The sequence below is a fragment of the Mus caroli genome, unplaced genomic scaffold, assembly GCF_978045245.1.
Source record: "Mus caroli unplaced genomic scaffold, Mus_caroli_1 scaffold_9, whole genome shotgun sequence".
Classification (NCBI taxonomy): Eukaryota; Metazoa; Chordata; class Mammalia; order Rodentia; family Muridae; genus Mus; species Mus caroli.
In genome coordinates this window covers 52,328,043-52,348,710 of record NW_028227264.1, presented here as the reverse complement: position 1 = coordinate 52,348,710, position 20,668 = coordinate 52,328,043, and the positions used below count along the sequence as shown (strand labels likewise).

At 42.6% G+C, this 20,668-nt stretch overlaps 1 protein-coding gene across 2 annotated transcripts in view; it reads left to right on the top strand.

The window, feature by feature from the left end:
• The first annotated feature begins 2,157 nt into the window (after positions 1-2,157).
• The window catches only part of Man1a1 (mannosidase alpha class 1A member 1), a 172,776-nt gene continuing 154,265 nt past the window's right edge, over positions 2,158-20,668 (top strand). Inside the window, exons 1-2 of one of the 2 annotated variants that reach the window (XM_021173671.3) lie at positions 2,158-2,329; positions 3,525-4,379. In XM_021173671.3, the coding sequence (XP_021029330.1) occupies positions 2,303-2,329; positions 3,525-4,379 (882 nt within the window). In that variant the 5' untranslated portion in view covers positions 2,158-2,302. Of the gene's footprint in view, positions 2,330-3,042; positions 3,269-3,524; positions 4,380-20,668 lie in introns of those variants that run through there. The other variant, XM_021173672.3, reaches the window with a different exon arrangement.

Genomic DNA, 20,668 nt, shown 5'->3' with positions numbered 1-20,668 from the left:
AATATTGCCAGTTTTCTTGAGTCGTGCTTACAATTATGGTACTATAAATGCTAAATCTACCATTTGTTCATTTATTTTTGAAAAAAAAAAAAAAACTCTGAAATTCAAGTAGCCATATTAACCACAGAATGCTTTGACTATTCTTAAAATTTCAAAACATAAGTATCTACAAATTGTTAAAGAAAGACACTGAGAAAAAGGTACTGAAAGAGAGATAAAGTGAGAACTCACTTATAGGTAAGTGGCAAACAGGACAATGGAGCTTTACATCAGAAGGACTAGCTGAGAGATAAAGAGAGAGAGAGAGAGAGAGAGAGAGAGACAGACAGACAGACAGACAGACAGACAGACAGACCAAGTTTATGCTAGCCCATTCACAATGAGTAAACAGTAGTCCTGTCAAAACCACTGGGTTCACAAAGATCAAGGCATTCCTTCAGGTAGGTAAGCTGCAGCCTTCACTCAAGGGACAGAATAAGGATTCATGGCTTGAGAAACTGGAAGCAGTCTCATTCATTTTCCATCTCCATGTTTTTCTGAGAGAGAAGATGAAGAGCTCTAAGCACTGAGATCAAGACACCTTGGCAGCCCGCTATAGCATGCTCATTCTTACCTGCTCTCTGTCCTCCCTGCTTCCTATACACACAAGGGGCCTTGGGTGGCTATTTAAAGAGATTTGCAAGGCAGATTTCATTAGCATATGCCTTAAAATAACTCCACTGTGAGTCTGTTTCAAACTTTCTGTAGCTCAAGTATGGGCATTTCTCAACACGTTCTCAACTTTGAATGTGGACTTATATTCCATCACACAGGCTAACTCTTTGTTTAGTAGATTATCAAAACCAAACATTAATTACAATAAACCTATATCTAATGATAAACTGGGGGTGGGGTGGGGTGGGATGGAGGAATCTTAAAGTAAGTTTCACAAAAGTGAACCAAAATAAAAAGAACAGTCCCCTTAAAAGTTTAGAAATAATATATATATATATATATATATATATATATATATATATATATAATTTAAATTTCCAAAGAGAAAATCAACCTTAATCGATGTGCTAATTTTTTAATGCATCCACTGCAGGCAGTATCCTAAATTCCCAGACTGATTTGGAGTCAAGAGTAAGGAGTTTAGAAACAGAATTAGTTAAGACTTCTCTGTCATATCCTTGTACATATACTTAAAGGTGGATTTTATTGCTTTCTGGAATACATATACCAAATTAAATCAAAGTTCATAGGTATTCCTGTCTCTTTAAAAATAATCCCATTTTTAAAACATAGTTGGAAAAATAATGGCAGTACAATTACCATCACCAAATGACCAGAAAGAAAGCAACTGGCTTCCTCAGGAGTTAGCCCCCGTTTCTAGGGATCTGTCTTCCTTTCTGTGAGGTAGCTGTTTCAAGGGTCTCATTGAGAATAAACACTATTATTTCAGTCATTAGGTTTTCAGCCTAAGCACAACCTACAAATGTACTTTGAAAGAAATTTACCTTTTCGTCATTAAAAGAAAACATTATTGCTTTCATTTTTAGAGCTAAATCTATTACCCTGCTTGGATATGCTGCACTCTTCTGGGCATAGAATTTCATAGCAAGTATCAAAATAATCAAGCTATGAAGTCACATTTATCAAGCCATAATTTCTTATTAACCAGAACTTCTGACTGTGTTACTGGCTCATTTGCACAAGCCCAATACACAACAAACAATGATTGCTAAAAATAATAATTAACATTTAAACGAAAACGACCTTAGGATTTCTGACTTGGCTTTTTTATTTTATGCACACAGCCCAACACCTGGAAACAACTGTGCTGTGGGCACTATCCTGGAAGTTGCCAGCTGTTTTCCTCTGGTTTAAGACAAGTAAAGGGCAAACTTTAAAATCATGTTTCCGGAGAAGGTTGAGGGTAAACAGAGCTGCTACAAACCAGCTTTCAGGAGTGGGAAGTCAGTCAAATTTCCCTCTGGTAACTGTTTCTTTGTGGAGCAACAGGGGATTCATAACACAGTTTGGGAAATGTTTTCTTGTCTCTTCACCCCAGGCAGGGGGTTCCCAGCCAGGTCAAAATGTAGATCTATGCAATATCAGCAGGGCATTCCAATCGATGTCATGGGAGGTGGAGCCAGTCTCCATGGCATTCCATGAGACTGAATACTGTAAGGCTGTGTTGAAAACAATCTCTGTTGGACCAAGTCTTGCCTTCGCTGGGAGTTGTCGCATCCAAGACTTAATTTCAACAGGGTTCAATTTATTGCTTGGAGCTCTGGCAGCATAAAACTGTCTTCTTTGAATGGAAAATTTGACCAACTGCGATGAGGTAAATGAATTTAGAAAGTGGGGGTGGGGTGGGGGAGTGTGGGGGAGTCATACAACTTTTGTTGTTGTTGTTGTTGTTTCTTGTAAGGGGAAGAGGGTGTATACTTAGAGCCCCAAGCAGTCCCCAAACCCCAAGTCGCCAAGGATGTAAAAAGGCTCTTAGCGAGGTAGAGCAGAGAGCTCAAAAGCTTTGTGGGGGAGCCTGGAGACTTTGGATTTGAGAATTATTGGGCACTGGGGAATCCCTGTCTTGGGTAATAAGGAGTGGTTGGAGAAAAGACTTCAAAACCACTTCAAAACCACAGCTTGCTCCCGCAATCCTCTGCATGCTCTTCGGGATCGCCAATTGCGAGTACTGGGGCAAGCTGGCGCTACCGCATTGTAGTGGTCACTCGGGGATTCACCACCTTTGGGGCTTCGACTTGAATAGGTTTTGGGCGGAATAAGCTCGGACCAACTCCGGCTCTGGTCCTCCGGGCGAGTCTTAACCCAGCTCCCGGGCGCAGATCCAGTCCTCGGGCGCCCAGGGGAGCCGCGACCTCCCCGCCTCTGCCCGGTCCCGGAGAGGCAGCGCTTCCCGTAAACTCCCCGCCCCGCGCGGCCCCCTCCCCGCCTCGGCTCCACCCCCGCGGGACCCTGGGAGGCGTAAGATTGGCCCGGACGCGCTGTCACTCTCCGGACGCGTCACCGCCCTCGTTTCCGACCGCTCGGAGACCGGCAGTGCTATTAGTGCACGGCGGGGCCGCGACGGAGGGCAGTACGGTGCCTGGTTCGCTGGCTCACGCCAGCAGGTCGGTGCGCTCGCTCACCTGAGCAGTGTCCCGGGGCCTCAGAGCCACCGGGCTATACGCGTGCCACCACCCGCCGGGACGCGCCCGGAGATGGGCAGCTGGAGAAGTTGACGAACCCCCTACACACGCGGCGCCCTTGCTGCCCAGAGGTGCGCCGCCCTTGCCACCGAGGTGCCCGCTGTGCTGACCCAGATGTGCGCGGGACACCCTGCCTCCGCGGCTGGAAAACTTCACCCCAAGTCCAAAGTGGGCTCTGAGGGTGGTGCCCGCGGCTGGACCCCGGGGTTGCCTGCCGAGATACGGTCCTGCGGATCCCAGGACCAGGGGAGGGCGGAGACCCCACTGGAAACTTTCTCAGCACCTTCCTAACCACTGCGCTTTTACTGTCTCCTCTCCCCCCAACAGGGGCTGCAGCCAGCGGTTTGCCTCGCGTGCCTGTTTGCCAAAGGAGCCGCCCCGGCGAGGATCGCCAGAGGGGAGCCGCTTCAAGCGGGGAGACCCGAAGCCCAGACACGCGCTCTGGGCGGCCTGGATGCGCAAGAACCGTCCCCGCAGCCGCTGACGGCCGGCGGCAGCGAAGTTTGGCTGCTGAGCGGCTCGGCGCCCGGCCCCTGGACAGACTGTCAGCCGGCGGCTACAACCTCCGGAGCAATGCCTGTTGGGGGCCTGTTGCCGCTCTTCAGTAGCCCCGGGGGCGGCGGCCTGGGCGGTGGCCTGGGCGGGGGGCTTGGCGGCGGGAGGAAGGGGTCTGGCCCCGCCGCCTTCCGCCTCACCGAGAAGTTCGTGCTGCTGCTGGTGTTCAGCGCCTTCATCACGCTCTGCTTCGGGGCAATCTTCTTCCTGCCTGACTCCTCCAAGCTGCTCAGCGGGGTCCTGTTCCACTCCAACCCTGCCTTGCAGCCGCCGGCGGAGCACAAGCCCGGGCTCGGGGCGCGTGCCGAGGATGCCGCCGAGGGGAGAGTCAGGCACCGCGAGGAAGGCGTGCCTGGGGACCCTGGAGCTGGACTGGAGGACAACTTAGCCAGGATCCGCGAAAACCACGAGCGGGCTCTCAGGGAAGCCAAGGAGACCCTGCAGAAGCTGCCGGAGGAGATCCAAAGAGACATTCTGCTGGAGAAGGAAAAGGTGGCCCAGGACCAGCTGCGTAGCAAGAATCTGTTTGGGGGCTTGCCCAAGATGGACTTCCTGCCCCCCATCGGGGTAGAGAACCGGGAGCCCGCTGACGCCACCATCCGTGAGAAGAGGGCAAAGATCAAAGAGGTGAGTGAGTAAAGCCTGCCAGAAATCCCACTCACGCTGCTGTTTTCTGGGAGGTTTGATAAACGATTGGAACTTAGGGCTTCAACATTATCATGCAAGGGCAAGGGAGGTCTCCGCTTCCACCGCCGTGCCAAAAGCTACACGTTTTTCCTTTTACTACCTTAGGATAAGTGACCAGTTAGGATCCGGGGCTGAATCCCATTGAACTTGCATGCTGTGTTGAGCTTAAGCTATAAGAGGCAGAGGTGAGTGAATACACGGGGCGCAGGAGATAGCTGCCTCCTCCTTGCTGGCTGCAGTTAGTCTACCCTGCAGTCATTGTGCAGATACTGAGCAGCCTTCCCCTTTAGAGAGGCTTGCAGGTGGTTTGAAATTGAAGCTGACTGTAAACACAGGGCATCAATCACACATGAGACACAGGTTATAACAGTGAGCCAATGCACTCCCCTTGTTCAGTCATGTGGCCCTCCCTGCCAGGTGTGTGTAACAGGCTGTAAACTTGAAACCTGAGACCTTGTGTCATGGGCCACATACTGTCTTTTACTGATTTAAAACATCACACACACATACACACACACAGTCTCACACACACAGATCTACTGTTTTCTGTGTTTCTAGAACATTGTCAGAAAGAAGGGGGGTGTTCTCTGTGATGCAACAGGTCAGCCTGCACAGCAGCTCAGTGACAAAGTTAATCTAGAGCAAACATGGACTTTGGTATATCCTGTGTAATTTCTTTGTGGTTATTTTTACTCTCAACATGTGATTGGTTTCTGTAAGCTTAAAGGCGAAGGAACCCTAGAAAATCCTTTCAGTCTGTCATTTCAAAGGTGAAACTGAGGAATGACAGCTCAAGAAGCCATTGATGACCAAGTTGAGACCTGAATGAAGGAGCAGAAGCTTCCCAGTTACCAGACTCTGGGGACATGTGTCCTTCCAGGCTGTTTTCTCTGTGTTTTCCTGGGAATCCAGTCCTGAAGAACTATGGAAAAGCATAGCATTCCAACTCTGGATCCATCCTCTAAAGTACATTATCAATGGATGTAATATTTTTGTGAAGACATTGTTTTGCTATGGGATCCATTATCAGGAAAGGGTTGTGATAGCATTGTGAGGGAGTAAACAGAACTGTGGAGGCTGCAGAGACTGAAAGTGGCTACGGGATAGAGGGATAGAGGGATAGAGGGATAGAGGGATAGAGGCAGGTTGGTTGCCATAGGAGGTGAATGAGACCAGATGAGATCAGGTAAGGTGTCACTGAGCAAGTTCCTGAGCTGCTTTCTCGGACAGCTTTTCCTCTCTGTGAAATCTCAACAGTCCTACCCTTCTGAGAGAATGGGACACATTTCTGCTTCTTCCAAAACATCTTTTCACCCCTCCCTCTTAGACTCCTTAGTCAATACGGACCATTAGATTTACCCTCAAATGATCAGCATCTGCTGCTGCTGTTTGAAGACAGTAATCCATGAATGGCATGCTCTGAATTCATGAGTGGGAAGTTAGTGTGGGCTGAAGCTGTAGGAAGAAGTGATTGTAAACACTAAAGCATTAAGAAGCAGACCATTAATGACTGAAAGTGGGTTGCGACTAGACACCATGCCTGGTGGTAGTCCTCTGAGAGTTGCATTTTGGCAGTCTGTATAACCACCAGCTCATAGTCCTTCCTTATCTATGCCTCTAAATCACAAGAACCTAATTAACCAGGCCAAGGAAGTTTATGTAGCATCTGTCATGTGGTTGCAACATCTTAGAACCTAGTTTAAACTGCCCAGTTTCATATAAAGTGTTAGAACTAAACATGATCTTTAAAATTTCATGCAGTTACAAAAAAACCCTAAGAAGTCAACGTGATATGCTTCAGTATTTAGTCAAAGGCCAACAGGACAAGGGGAGAGTTGAAATAGTTTTTCCATTCGAATAGTTCAAATATAGTTCTTTGTAAACCAAAAGCAATAGCTCATGCTATTCTCCTTTTTAAAATTATTCTCTGTCAGCTTTGGACACATGTATAATGAATTTTATTGCCCCACCCCCTTATCCTCAACTCACGCTGTTGTAAAGGACCTGGTATTTGGTCATGGAGAAGAGAAGTTGTTGATGACACAGTAGACTTCAACTTTATACATTTAGGTTCTATTTGCCTTACTCTGGGCTACCTGCTGTGGCCCCAGCCCTTTGCCCTATTTCTGTATGTTCTAGTTGTCTTTATACTTTATTCTTTAATCGCACTTGAATGCACTAAAACTTTTATAGTTAAAATTTAGAAGCTATAGGATTGAATTTGAGTCAAGCTTTCACTTTTATACATTTAGTTCAAGAACCATTTACACTGTTTTTGTAATGCTAACATAATTGTATTGTTCATACCACATTGGATTTTTGATAAGTCTGTGTCTTAGGGGAGGTAGGCTGCTAACTTTAAAGGAGCATTACCTCCACCAAAACGAACTGAGTGAATTCTACTAATACCAGTAATGGTGGATTTAATGTAAACTTTCCTCTTCCCACTCCATATTCCCACAATTTTATCACAACCCTTTCCTGAAACCTGGAGAAAACATTTATCCTGGAATTCCCCTGCCTTATGATATATGCCAGATGCATATTTATTTGATCTCTATAAATCTGTACTCAAGTTATCCTATGGTTTTAAGAAGTTAAATAGTTTCGTGGAATTATTAGGAATATACTCTATTTCCCTTTACATCATTCTTTTTTAATTGACAAGTTTTTAAAAGATTTGGAGGGGCTGGCGAGTAGAGGAGGGAAACAGCCTACTGGGTACCTTAGGGTGAAGGCCCTAATTTACTCTGAACAATGAACATTTTCTTTTTCTTTTTCTGAAGTTAAGGGGCATTCTGAGTGACAGACGTGGCCCTTCTCAGACTGGAGTCCCTCCACAATATAAGTTCTGGAGCATGGAGTTCTGCAGGCTCGTTGTCTTGGGTTTGTCACATGAGGCTTTAGGACCTGTCAGCTCTGGACACAGCTGTCGTCTCAGTTTCTTAAGAGAAGGTTTTTCATTCCTGACCTATTTGTAGATTCAGAGATATGAAGAAATATGCACGTTGATGGCTAATGAGTAAAACACATTTTATTACATTTTACACTAGCACTAGTGGGGTGCAAGCATGTGTGTGTGTGTGTGTGTGTGTGTGTGTGTGTGTGTGTATCCTTCAGCACAGTTTACAGATTATGTTAAATATTAACTATTTGCCCCTTTTCCAAAGATCAGATGTCAGAATACGTTACCTTGACAAATTGAAAAAAAAAATGCTTTTATTTTGAAGCTTAACATTCCAGGTGAATTTTGTGGGTTTAGTGTGGAAAAGGACATTTACAATGTAATAAAGCTATTCTTTGAAGTCCTGGCCCAAGGGGCTAGCATACTTTCAGGTTGTTTACCTGTTCACTGGCTCCCTGATCCTTGGTGACCCTCATTAAATTGATGCTGGTGTGAGCTGCCTCACTCATGGATCCCAAAGCAAGGGAGCTAGAGAGATTTGTAAAGGGTTCTGTCTTCAACAGAAAGATGAATAAGTCATGCTTCCAACAGTGTAAACACGAGAGTAGGTGCTAACTGTTGAAGTTATATAAGCAAGAAAAGACTGGGAGTAGAAGTGAGTTTGTCTGAATTGCCTTCAGTCTAATGTGCTGCAAGTCATTCTGTAAGTTCGATAAAGGGAACACCTTGACGTTATTGTCTCAGGCAGCTAAGATTCACACAAAGGAGCTGTGTGTGGGACTTAGAACTTAGTAAAAGCTCTGAAAGGCAGCTTAACAATATGGACCCTGTGTTGAAACCTCTGCACCAGTCCTCAGGTGAGCCATCTTACAGAAATGGATGCTAAGGCTTCATGTGTATAAAAATGCCTTTCTAAGAGACTTTCTTTGACTTTACTGCAGAACTTATATACTTGTAATATGTTTTCAATCCCTTAATATATATATAAATGCTGTACTAAAGGAGGGCTTTCAGTGTGTGTGTCAAGGTCATGAGGGAAGAATTTGTACAGATGCCTATGAAGGCTAAAATGTAGAGGGGATGCTATGTGCCCAGGACCTAACATCTATCTCCCAGCCCAATAGGCTTTTAATTTCTTTTATATCATGCATAAACATTGGTTAGTCAAAATCGGATCAGAAAGGATTGGCACGATGACCTAAATAGATGGCATAATGACTTAAATATGTACTAAAGGAAGAGAAGAAGAATATGTCTAGTAATTTAAGGAAGACACATAGTTTGTGTGTGTGTGTGTGTATGGGGGGGTATTCCTAACTTTTTCCTCTGTTGGTATCCTGCTGCCTTGCCTGATGGTCACTGTCTAGCCATCACTTCCCTTCCTCATGCTTTCTTAAAGGACCTTTGTACAAACTCTAAAAGTTATTGTTTTGGTTACCAGAAACTTGCCAGGAAAATACTAATCTTATGGATTTTTAAAAAAAAATTTTTTTTACACCCAAACATATGTATTAGATTATAAAATGCCACAATTGCATGAGACCTGAGGGACACCCTATCTCATGCACTCTAAGATTTTTCTGAAAATCACCAGTTAGTGACAGAGCTGAATGGAGGATAGAAGTCCAGGTTCTTGGGGAGTGCTGTTCACTGACCCCTCACACTTCACTTCCTAAATGAAACTCTCAGGATGAGAATTAGCAGGTGGACCATGTTTGTTCTCTAGAGACCCCAAAATAGAATAAGCACAGAACAGATGTGACTCAACTCTGCCCTATTGTAAATTTTACTTTATTGGCTTTAGGTCAACTCTAGTACTTAACTATGTAAGTTAAAAACGTAACTATGACTGTGACTCCGAAGATTGTTGTTAAAGCTACATAGGCTAAGAGTGATACGATGGGTTTTTCTCTGTTTATAAAGTTCTCTATGAGAGTAGAAGCATTTGCAACCATTACACTGTATACCTTTGTGTAGAAAAGTTATAAAGAAGCAAGGGAGAAACAAAGACGGTTGTAATATATTAGAGACGTGGGTGCCCAGAGAGGGGGGGGTGCCATGATGTGGGGAGATTTACAAGCTGCTCTCCACCCATACATAGTATTATAGATAGCAGAAGATTTGACAGTTAAGAGAACTAAATAGGTTTTAGGAGGTATATATACATTAAACACACACACACAATCAGCTGACCTTTCTGTCTCTTTGAGGAGGTCCTGGAATGTCGGCTTGAGTGTCTTCCCCTTTTTTGCTCAGGCCACTTGCAGTGACTTGACAGAACAATGGATACTTAGACTAAACAATTACCTGGATCTGATTCGGGTCATCACAATGCAGTAGCTCTGGGACTTTTGCCAAGGTCCTTAATCTCTTGGAACTTCATTTTTCTCATTTGTAATGTGAGGATTATATTGGGACCTACTTTGTTGGACCTTGAGGTTTAAAAGTGATTTTGTGCATAAAGCTTGACATTGGTAAGAGACATGGTATTGGTATACAGAAAATGCTTCTTGCTTTATCATATTGCTGTTACTTCTACAAGTACTTCATTTCATGTGCTAAGTAATAAGCCATGGATAAAGCGATGAGATTCCTAAGGACGGTTGTAACAATAGTTAACATTAGGTTTTGGTGTACAGTTTGTCCAAATGATCTGTCCAGATAGGTGTGTTTTTCATCTGTGCTGTGGTCAACTCTAATTCTTTTAAATTGATAATTTCCAACAAACCTGTAGCATCTTGAAACGTATATACTCAATGCATACACATCTGTTTATATTCTTCAGAGCATATGGGGAAGATGAATTCGTTTCTCAGTCAGATCTTCTTGCCCTGAAGTACTGTCTTCAGGGCTGTCAGAGTCAAGCTGCCTCCCTAAGTATTGAAATCAGTCCTCAAAATAGACTGAGCCAAGTGAGTTTTACCTTGTTTTGTCCTTGGAGGGACGTAAAGAAGTAAAAAGAAAATACATTTTAGATCTGGCAAAAAAAAAATTGTATAATTATGGTAATCTCTATAATGAGAGCTAAGCCTGTCACCTGATAGGCTTACATAGAATGTGTACAATTTGCTTGTATTTTGTAGCTGTTGGCCATTTTGAGGATTCCAGAATTAAATGTGTTTTTTCAGGTTTCAGATCCAAAGGCGCTCAGACATCTTGTGGTTCAGTGATCATATGTAAATATTAGCCGTGGGGCTCCTCCATTGGACTTCATGTTCTTAGTGTCTAAAGATGGGGTATAAGGGTTCAGTTCACTGCCTGACCAGGCCGGTTCATATAATGATACAAAACTCTAATGTGAGCCTGAACTTGGGAGACTGGCTGGTCCTTCCTATGGCTTCCTTGCCCCCACAGCCCTGACTGGCAGGCCAGCAGCCAGAATCCCTGCTGAAAACATCTTGGAGGGAGTTGGAACAGTGTCACATATTTCCTGCAAAAGTGATGCTCGCTGATATTTGCTTTTAAGACAGTAGGGGCCACCCCACCCCACCTCCACAGTGTCCTGATAAAGATTTCTGTGATCATTAGGCACCTGAAAGAAAACCAAATGAGATTAAGACTTAAGAGCATTTAGGAGTCAGTGCTCCTCTGAATCCTTCAGAAGCTGTTTGGTAAACCAGAACCTGGCAGTCCTAATGTAACTCAGGTAGATAAAATGAAAAAGCCCAAGTTGCCTTTGTGGTTCCTTGGCATTTGTGATGAAAATGCACCCCCTCCCTCCCTCTCCCTCTCCCTCTCCCTCTCCCTCTCCCTCTCCCTCTCCCTCTCCCTCTCCCTCTCCCTCTCCCTCTCCCTCTCCCTCTCCCTCTCTCTCTCTGTCCCTCCCTCCCTCCCTTCCTCCCACCACCACCCCCTCGCAGATATCCAGCCCCCATGTTGTAGCACTGTTCTCTTAGTTCTGATAGCAGGCAACATGATGTTAACTTTTATTTTCATTTTTAATGTATTTCTGTATGGTTTTTTTTATTAGATTGTCTAACCTCCAGATCCTCCTGTGTATGTTTTTTATGAGAACTTGGCATGAAGGTAGGTTTGGAACTGAGATGGAAACTAAACAAATAACACCCAGTTTTAAAACAATGAGGCTTAATAATAGTACAACATACTCTAAGACATGTTTTGTTGCCATACTCCTGAGGAAGCCTATTTCCATAGGCCAAAAGTTTACAGGAAAGGGTGTGGCAGTAATTTATACATAGGCCTATGAATGACTGTGGTTGAGACATGAACTCATGGCATGCAAACACCACAGTGGTTGCAGGAGCCTCTGTTTTGTCAGAGCCTTCTTCATTGAATGCTCTTTTCAGGATCTCATGAGGAACACTATATCCTGAGGGTCAAGAGAACCTCAAAGACAAATATTAGAACTCCTGGTCCTTTCTGTGGGTGACAGTCTAGTTTTCTTGAGCTAAACTTTAGGTCATGGTGGTCTGAACTTAGTATTTCTTCCACAGGAATATATTTGCTCAAACTGCTAAATACCTGTGCTTATTCAAGTTGTGTGTTGTTTTATTTTTGTTTGTTTGTTTTGCTTTATTTTTTGGTAAGGGCATAATTGAAGAAGACAGAGTTGTAGATGTAGTTAAGGGTAGCACACTGGATGTGTGCCCCATTTCAGACTTTTGTTTCCAGCTGTTCAAACTTTGCCCTTCTTGGATATGAAGCAGATCGAAGTCTACGCCATTGAATGTGCTCAGTAGACATTCTTGTTCTTTAACATTTGTTCTAGCAAGGGAGAAAATACGTTTTAGAAGTGGCTAGTATCTTTCTGTGCTTTTTCACTGTAAACCAAAGCCTGTTTTTGCGAAGACAGCTGAAGTGTAGGCAAAGGTCATAGGTAGATTCACCACCCCCATCTCTGTCTAATATGTTACCTCACACACAGGCTTGGCCCTGCTATATATAAGTGCTTTCAATAATTTGCTTCTGTTGTTTTCTGAAAATACATTTGGTCAGATAAAAGCGTCATGATATACAATTTCTTTGGACCTGAGCATTTCTTTTCTTTTCTTTCTTTCTTCTTTTTTTTTAACATAACAATTTTTTTTGTTTTTTTTTTTTGTTTTTTCAAGACAGGGTTTCTCTGTGTAGCCCTCGCTGTCCTGGAACTCACTTTGTAGACCAGGCTGGCCTCGAACTCAGAAATCCACCTGACTCTGCCTCCCGAGTGCTAGGATTAAAGGCATGTGCCACCACGCCTGGCTGTTAACATAACAATTTTTAAAAAATTATTTATTTACCCTATCTACATGAGTAGACTATTGGTCTCTTCAGGCACACCAGAAGAGGGCATCGGATTCCACCACAGATGGTGGTGAGCCACCATGTGGCTGCCGGGAATTGAACTCAGGACCTCCAGAAGAGCAGTCAGTGCTCCTAACCTCTGAGCCATCTCTCCAGCCCTCATATAACAAATATTAAGATAAGCCTTTGTCTAGTAACTTTGTCTCTTTTTCTTGTAAGTAGGTTGGGCTGATGTAGTTCCCTTGAACCATCTCTACCTTCATCCATGGTATACTAAAGACAGCTTATTGGATCTTTATACTTTTTGTAGGTGATGAGACAGTGGTTTGCGTTGGATCATTCCACTTTCCATAAGCTGATCCCAGTTTACTAGCTGGTCTCCACTTTTAAATTGAAGTTGGGATTTTCTTCATTCGGTCCCTTATGCTGCCTGTTTCTCTGCAGATCTGTGAGTGGTGGAAGAGACTTTCTTTGGTTTAGACTCATTGGTGTGTTAATATTTAAAATAATAGTTGAAGGTTAAAAATAGTCCAACCATGCTTAAGAAATGACTTTTTTCATGTTGTCCCAAATGTCAGCCTTACAGAGTCAAATTCTTCAGAAAGCTTACCCAAAGGACAGCATTTAAACTTTGTCACCATTTATCTGCCTCAGTGTGAAAGAACAAGCTAACCTTTGGTGGGTTACAGATCTTTGATGTTGTATAAAGCATGCCTTTTATCTAAGTTGTTTTTAAGTTGAAGGAATGCTTGGTGTTGATAGGGTTGGGGAACCTTTCTGGGTTGTGATTTTTGGCTGATTTCTTCAAGTCAAATGTTTGTAGTTGCAGTATGTAAGATTGTTAAGAACTATATATTTGAAAATGTGTCTCTATTCAGATCTTGAATAGGCTGCTAGACACCAGGTCTATTTAAATTTGGCTTTGAACTGTGTTAACATGATGAATAATGATTGACATAAATGTAGTATATTATTTTTATAAGTAGTGGTTTGAGATGGTGGTAATTTTAGCATTTTTAAGATGCTGATCTCTGAAGCATGTTATTTTTGTAGTCAACTGGCAGCGTTGAATGTTTTATCTAGTCAACTATAGGTTTTCAGTTCATAATTAGAATGCCTGAGTAGCCCATATTCTGATTTGAGGAGGAGTTATTAGCACAAGTCAGCATTTTTGTATGGGATTCTTATTAAGAAATGTAAGGGGGGCCTTTGTGGAGTATAAAGGATGCTGTCTTTGATGGCTGGCTCAGAATTAATAAACTGTATGCATTCACTCATTTTGAGAACTTTGGCTCATCTTCATTATGCAGTCCTCCTGGGGTTCCTAAACATAGAATGTGTTGAGAAGAACTCAGTAGCTTTCAGTGGGAAGGGTAGTAGGCTCAAGAAACTTAATAGATGAAGATGATTTATTAACTGCTGTTGAAAACTGCACTAACAGAAAGAGTGAATAAAATTATGATTTATTAGGTATTCCATGAGTAATAAGATGAGGTCAGTACAGGTTAGAATTACTTGTCTTCATCTTAATTTAAAAATACAGAATTTCTGCGGCATAGGCTCTTCATGGTCATTAATATGTTCTAGAACTACATACTGAGAAATGGAGAAAATCCCTTCCTTACTCTGCCAAATTACAGCCAGAGTCACCAACTCTGTGCCTTGCCCGAAATAGGATCCATCAAATACTTGTTAAATGCACATACGTTTTTAACCACACAGAACATCAGGAGTAGCTCTCCTTTCAAGTAATCACCCAAGGCCTCCTGTGCTGACAGCCATTGTCTATTGAAGCGGGCTTGAGTTTTGTTTTCTTTTGTTTTCTCAGCCAAAAGTCATAAGAATCATATCTAGCGAAGAGAGTAATGAATATAGAAAATGACCTTTTCCAGTTTTAAAGCCGTTTCTCAGAATGATTTATACAATGAAAACTGTATTTGTTTTATTATGTGCTTGTAAACTAGCTGTGAAAGCCGTTCATAGGAAAAAAAAATCCTTTGAGCAAATGTAACCTCATAGGACTAAATGTAAATGACTGTGGGTTCTGTTAAAGGTCAGCACTCACTTAGAGTAAAAAAGTTACAGTCTCTTGAAAAGTCACTCTGCCTTCTGTCTTACACCCAACATTTTGGGTTTTTTTAGGTGTGTAGTTAGTTCTTAAAGACTCCCCAGTCATTTCTGGTCATTATCTCTTAGGGTACTGACTATATTTAGTAAGGGCTGTCATTTTCCGTGTATTTTGATTTTATACACAGTACATCTAATTAAAATTTTCTTTTCCATTCCTATGAAAGTTTTTGAGACAAGTGTATTTTAATAAGCAGTTCTCACAGTATCACAGTGTGATTAAAAATGAAAAAAAAAAGCTATAGGTGAAGTGTTTTTTTTTTTTTTCATCAGAGAAATCAGAATTTTATCAGTGTGTTCGTCCTCTAAGAAAAGTGGGAAAGAAAAGGAGCTGTGCTGTTCTTCTTCCCAGGTTAATGTTGTATTTCCTAAAAATGCTGCCTCATTCTAACAAATGCATGGCAGAGCTCTGTGGAGGGTGCACATTTACAGGTGGTCTCCTTTTTGATCTATTCTGCAAATTCATCTCTGTAAAATAGCACATTTCTCCCGTTGCCCCACTAAGGGTTCTAATAATTCTCCATTTCTCTTAAAGAAGTGATCCAAACTGACATATGTCAGCATTCTCTGGAGAACGTGTGATGGCAGGGACAGATGACTGGGCTCTGTCTCCTGAGCTGCTTTTTCAGTGGGACGAGGTGGGTATTTTTAGCATGATCCCTGGATAATGCCAAGGCTACTGGTACAGTGACTTGAGTCTCAAAAAAGTCATTCCAGCGTATGGCTCTCATTGCCTGGGTATCATGGCCACATTCACCACTTTTCCCCTCTTCAGCACTAGGGAGGACTCTGCTTTCACTGAACTGATGTAGTCACTGTCTCCAGAACACACCTAAATTAGGGTTTTGCTTTATTCTGTTCTTCTTGTAAAAAGAACATCTTCATACTTGCTCAGGCTCTGCACTCTTAGGAAGCCCTTGCTCCACTGTTTTTAATAAGGTCTTCTGTTCCCAAATTGCCACTTCATTTATTATTACTTGTATCTGCAGGTAATAATGTTACTACTATGTTGATCACCTTCCTATGGACTTAAGAACTCTTCAAACTGGAGACACATTTTTCTTTCCAGGAGGTTCCTGGCCCAAAAGTGAATGACAGAAAGCAGTTCATCATAAATGTAACCAAAATGAGGAACAACTTAAGTACAGGGACAAAAATCTTTCCAACCTAGGCTGTATGCCAAAGTCAACCCCCCTTCCCCCCCATAGCCTTCCTTTCCCACACCTGTGAAATGAGGCTAATGAGTCTCTCTTACAGAAGGGTTACAAGCCTTAAAATAGAAAAAGTGTGTATGATTCTCTCAGCGTGGTGCTTGGCAGGTGATATTATTTAATAAACAGCATTTATTTGTTAGCAACTAGAAATTGATGGGAGTAATGAATGTGAACGTCCATTGAGAAAGATATTTAGAACCCACAATTATGGCTCACACCTGTAATCCTAGCACATTGCAGGAGGCTAAGATAGGCCAACTGTTGGGAGTTTGAGGGCAGCCTGGACTGCAAAGTGATACCTTGTTTCAACATGTGTGCACTCACACACACACACACAGAGGTTAGCTTATTTTTAATATGCTTTCAGTTCAAAGGCCAGGAACTTCTAAGCCTCCTACAGCTACCATGCCCTTACCTTCACTCCCAGCTCAATGCCCTTACATCTGACCTCAGCTTAGTTGCTCAGTTACCTTTAGTCCTACCTAAACACCTCTAAATCTGCCCTCAACTTAGTTGCATTTCTAATCTCCTGCCTGCTACCCCATGCCCTGTTGGGGAAGCAATCAATGCTCAACGGGAACCCTCACTTGACTGATAGCTCCCTCTCCCTTGGAAGCATGGTGAATCTCCTTTCCTCCTCCTGTGTCTCCTGGCCTGCCTGCAGGAATCTGGAAGTCCTACCTCTTCCACCCAGCCATTGGACACTAATATCTTTATTGCTCGATCAAGAACCAGTTGGGGAACAGGATTTTCACCACCCCTTACACACACACACATCCATAAACACATGCACACACACAGACACATGCACACACACAGTCAGACATATAGATACATGCACATATCCATACACACATAGACAAGCACATGCACACACATGCAAGTACACACATACATTGCACATATACATGTATACACATATAAGCACAAGTACACACACATAGACACATGGACATACACATGTACACACAGACACACATAGACACATACCCACACACACACACAGAGTACACACACACATTTACATACACGTACATACACAGACACATGCACACACTCACATACATATACACATAGACTCATGCACACACACAGACACAAACACATGTACATTGCCAAGCACATGTACACACATACAGAAGTACACACACACACACATCGACACACACAGACACATGCACGCACTCACATACTTATACACATAGGCACACACATACACAGACACACACCCCTATTTAGTAAGTAAGTTGAAAGCAGGAAGCTATTACATGATATAAATGCAGGCTTTTGCTACAGTGTTACAGTTGTTGGAAATCTTGGATTTTTCCCTTTCCACTTTCACTTTAGTTGCCCTTGCTCAAACCCTTGCTTCCCATGGCAAGAAGAAGGCACCACTTGCCTTGCTTTAGTCGCTGTCCTACAGAAATGATGTTCATCCTTGGGGAAACCACAGAGGATGCTGAACTGAACAGTTTTCATTCATTCATCAGGGTCGAGTCAACTCTGGCTCCTTGGGCTGGTGTTCTTATCTGGAGGAGAAGGCTGGGAGAAGGGTGAATCTGGATGAGACTGGATGAGCAGCGCTGGAAGAAATATTTTGTGAACTGAAACGCTGAGAGTGTTTCAGCTATGTGCATAAATTTAGCTCACTAATTAGGTCTGTGTGCTTTCAGTTTAGGGCGTATCTACAACCTTCATGATAACACATGTTGGTTATTAGTGTGGCTACAGCTTCAGCCACGTTGGCAGCAGAGGTTTCTCATACATTTCACATGGGAATTGAAGAGTGAAATGTAATCCTGCATTGATCATTTGCTTAACTTTAATCTGCTCACAATTGACCTTGTAGTTTGTGCCCAACAGACTGGATTTAAAAACAGGGCATCAACTAATACTCTCAAAGATTACTTCTTAGTATTATACTCTTAAAGACTTTCTGAAGAGCACTAAACCCCTTCTCATCTTGACATAGGAAGGAACATATATATGTGTTCTTCAGACTCACCCTAAAATAGCAGAGCTTTCGAACCTATGGCATCATTTTTTTTTATTTTTAAAACTATTTCATATGAAAACTCCAAGCAGAAATTTTTAAAAATTAAAATTGACACAAGAAATTAAAAAGGTGTTCTTTGCTGGTGATGACTGTATTTGCTCTTGTCTTTTCCTAAATGTATATATGATCCCTCCACCCTGAATGAATATTTTTGCAGGCTTAAAGTTTTGAATGTCTATGCTCAGGAGTAAGGGGAAGAATAAAAGCTGAAGTGAAAGTATCTCTCAAAGTTCCCTGTCCTTTGGTAGTGCTTGGTTTCTTAAGGAGACAGTGTTGAATCTGCGATGCAGCCTAGTAAAATTAAATGAGAGATGATGGTTTGGAAAGGCTCACATGGGGGAGGAGCAGCGCTGTGCCGTCTTTCCCTTCATGCTTCTCTAAAACCAGTGTACAAAGATGTCCTTGCTTACACGACTGAAAATCTGCGACTTCACTTCTGTGGTTAGAGTTCTCCACCCACCTGCGATATGGAGAATTACACTATAGGTTTCCCAAGGAAAATCTTAGAGCCTGAGGTTCATAAGGATTTCTTTAAGGACTGGCAATGAACTTTCCAAACTGGCATACCAGGGATTGGTTTAAGTTAACAAGCTGAAGGCTCTCCACTAGGGGAGCCACTCTGGATGGTTGTATTCCTTAAAAGTTTTCACTGGATCTCCTGCTTTTTACAGATGTAAAGAGATTAAGGGTTTTACGGCCAAATATGGGACAAATGGTCAGATATTAGTTTTTGTTTTACCCATCACATTTTACCCAGGCTGTTCATCACCTCCCATCCTTCTGCAAACCTCTTAGTGAGAGGAGATACAATGGCTGGAACGTCTGTGCCAGGAGAGGCAGGGATGAGATTAGGCACTTTACCCTGTCAGACCTCTAGTCACCTTAACAATCAAGGCCCAGCCCCAGTTCTCAGCAGCAGACAAGTAGTGCTTCCCTTCCAGGAAGCCAGAGAGGGGAATTCCTGACATGAGATTTGTACAAAGACAGATCACCATTCCCTTGACCTGCAGGGCACTCGCGGTGCTTTAGAATTCCAGAGGGAGTAAAGCTGTCAAGGTACATGATTGGTTAGCATAGCTGTCAGCCTTTTCCATGGACTTGCTCGAAGGCCATTTCAGGAAGCAGTGCCTTTGATTGATTCCAGGACTGATGCATCACCATACTGTGTGTGGTATTTCCCAAAACACTGGGGGATTTGGGCAGATGGAATGCTCACAGGCTGGGTGAGGCAGGCAAACAAACCTGTCAGGTAGAGAAGGCGCTTGTGTCTACCTTCGGGAAAGCCTATGTCCTGTACTCCATTCTGAAGTATTTCACAAATCCTTGGGGGCACCAAGTACACCAGAGTATCTATGTATGTTTCCTGCATTCTAAAATTTTCTCATTGTTATATAACAGGAATCCAAGTTTGATTGATTGATGATTGATTGATTTTTGAGATAAGGTTTCACATAGTCCAGGCTGATCTCACAATTAGTATTTAGCCAAAGATAACCCTGAATTTCTGGTGCTCCCTCCTGCTTCCATTTCCCAAGAACTATTATTCTGGTATGTGCTGCCACACCCGATTTGTTCCATGCTGGGGTTTGAACCAAAGGTTTTGTCCATGTTGGGCCTGCACTCCACCAACTGAGCTACGCTCCTCCCTCTACACAGTCCTCTCTTTTAAACTTTATTTTAATTTGAAGTAGAATTGTGTCACTTTCTCTCCTCCCTGTCCTTCCTCTACCCTCTTTTGGCTACCTTCCCTTAAACCCGTGATGTCCCCTCTCAAGTTGATAGCCTCTTTTTGGCTATCATTATTACATACATAAAGGTGTGTGTTTATGTATCTGCATAGATATATAGATATAACTACAACTTGCTAAGTCTGCTTCTGTTGTTTGTGTGCATCTGGTTTCAAGGCTGACCATTCTGCACGGAACAACCAGCTAAGGTGACTTATCCCTCACAGAAGCTAATCTGCCTCTCTATAGTCATTAGTTGCCTACCGTTCTTTGTCTAGGGCTGGGACCCTGAGGAATTATACATTTTGCTGTAATGTCTTAAAAGCATTTCTTAATTGACCCTTAAACCTCAAATTCTGGTTTAAGGATTTGGCATTTTTGGTTTAAGAATCGCAACAATGGCATTGCCTGATGAAGTATGTTCTCCCTGTGCCTGGGATTCACGGCCAAGCTGCTGTTAGGACCACACTCCTAATAAAATGGCTTTTCAGTCATGCTTCCCAGCAAGCTCCTGATTCTCCGGGTAGGATAGGGGTGCTGTTCGGGTTTTCTTAACTGGTATTCTGTGTAGTATGATCTATATATAGTTAAACACTTGGTGTGTAGATGCTGAATCTCATCTTTGCACAGATTTGTTTCCTTTATTTTCTGTCTGAGAAGGAAGAGGGGAGGTCAGACATGGAGGGATAGCACTCTCTCCAGTCACACTTAAATTATTACAAAACCAAAACCTATGTTAAGCATCTTTGGAGCATAACAGCTTGTTCAACCTTAAAAGTGTATATATATGTATATATATATATATATATATATATATATATATACATATAATCAAGGATAAAATATGCATAATATAATGGATATGTAATATGTAGGATATGTAACATGTAATATTGCATATATCACATATATTGCATATATAATATGTAATATTATATATTACACATACACAATAT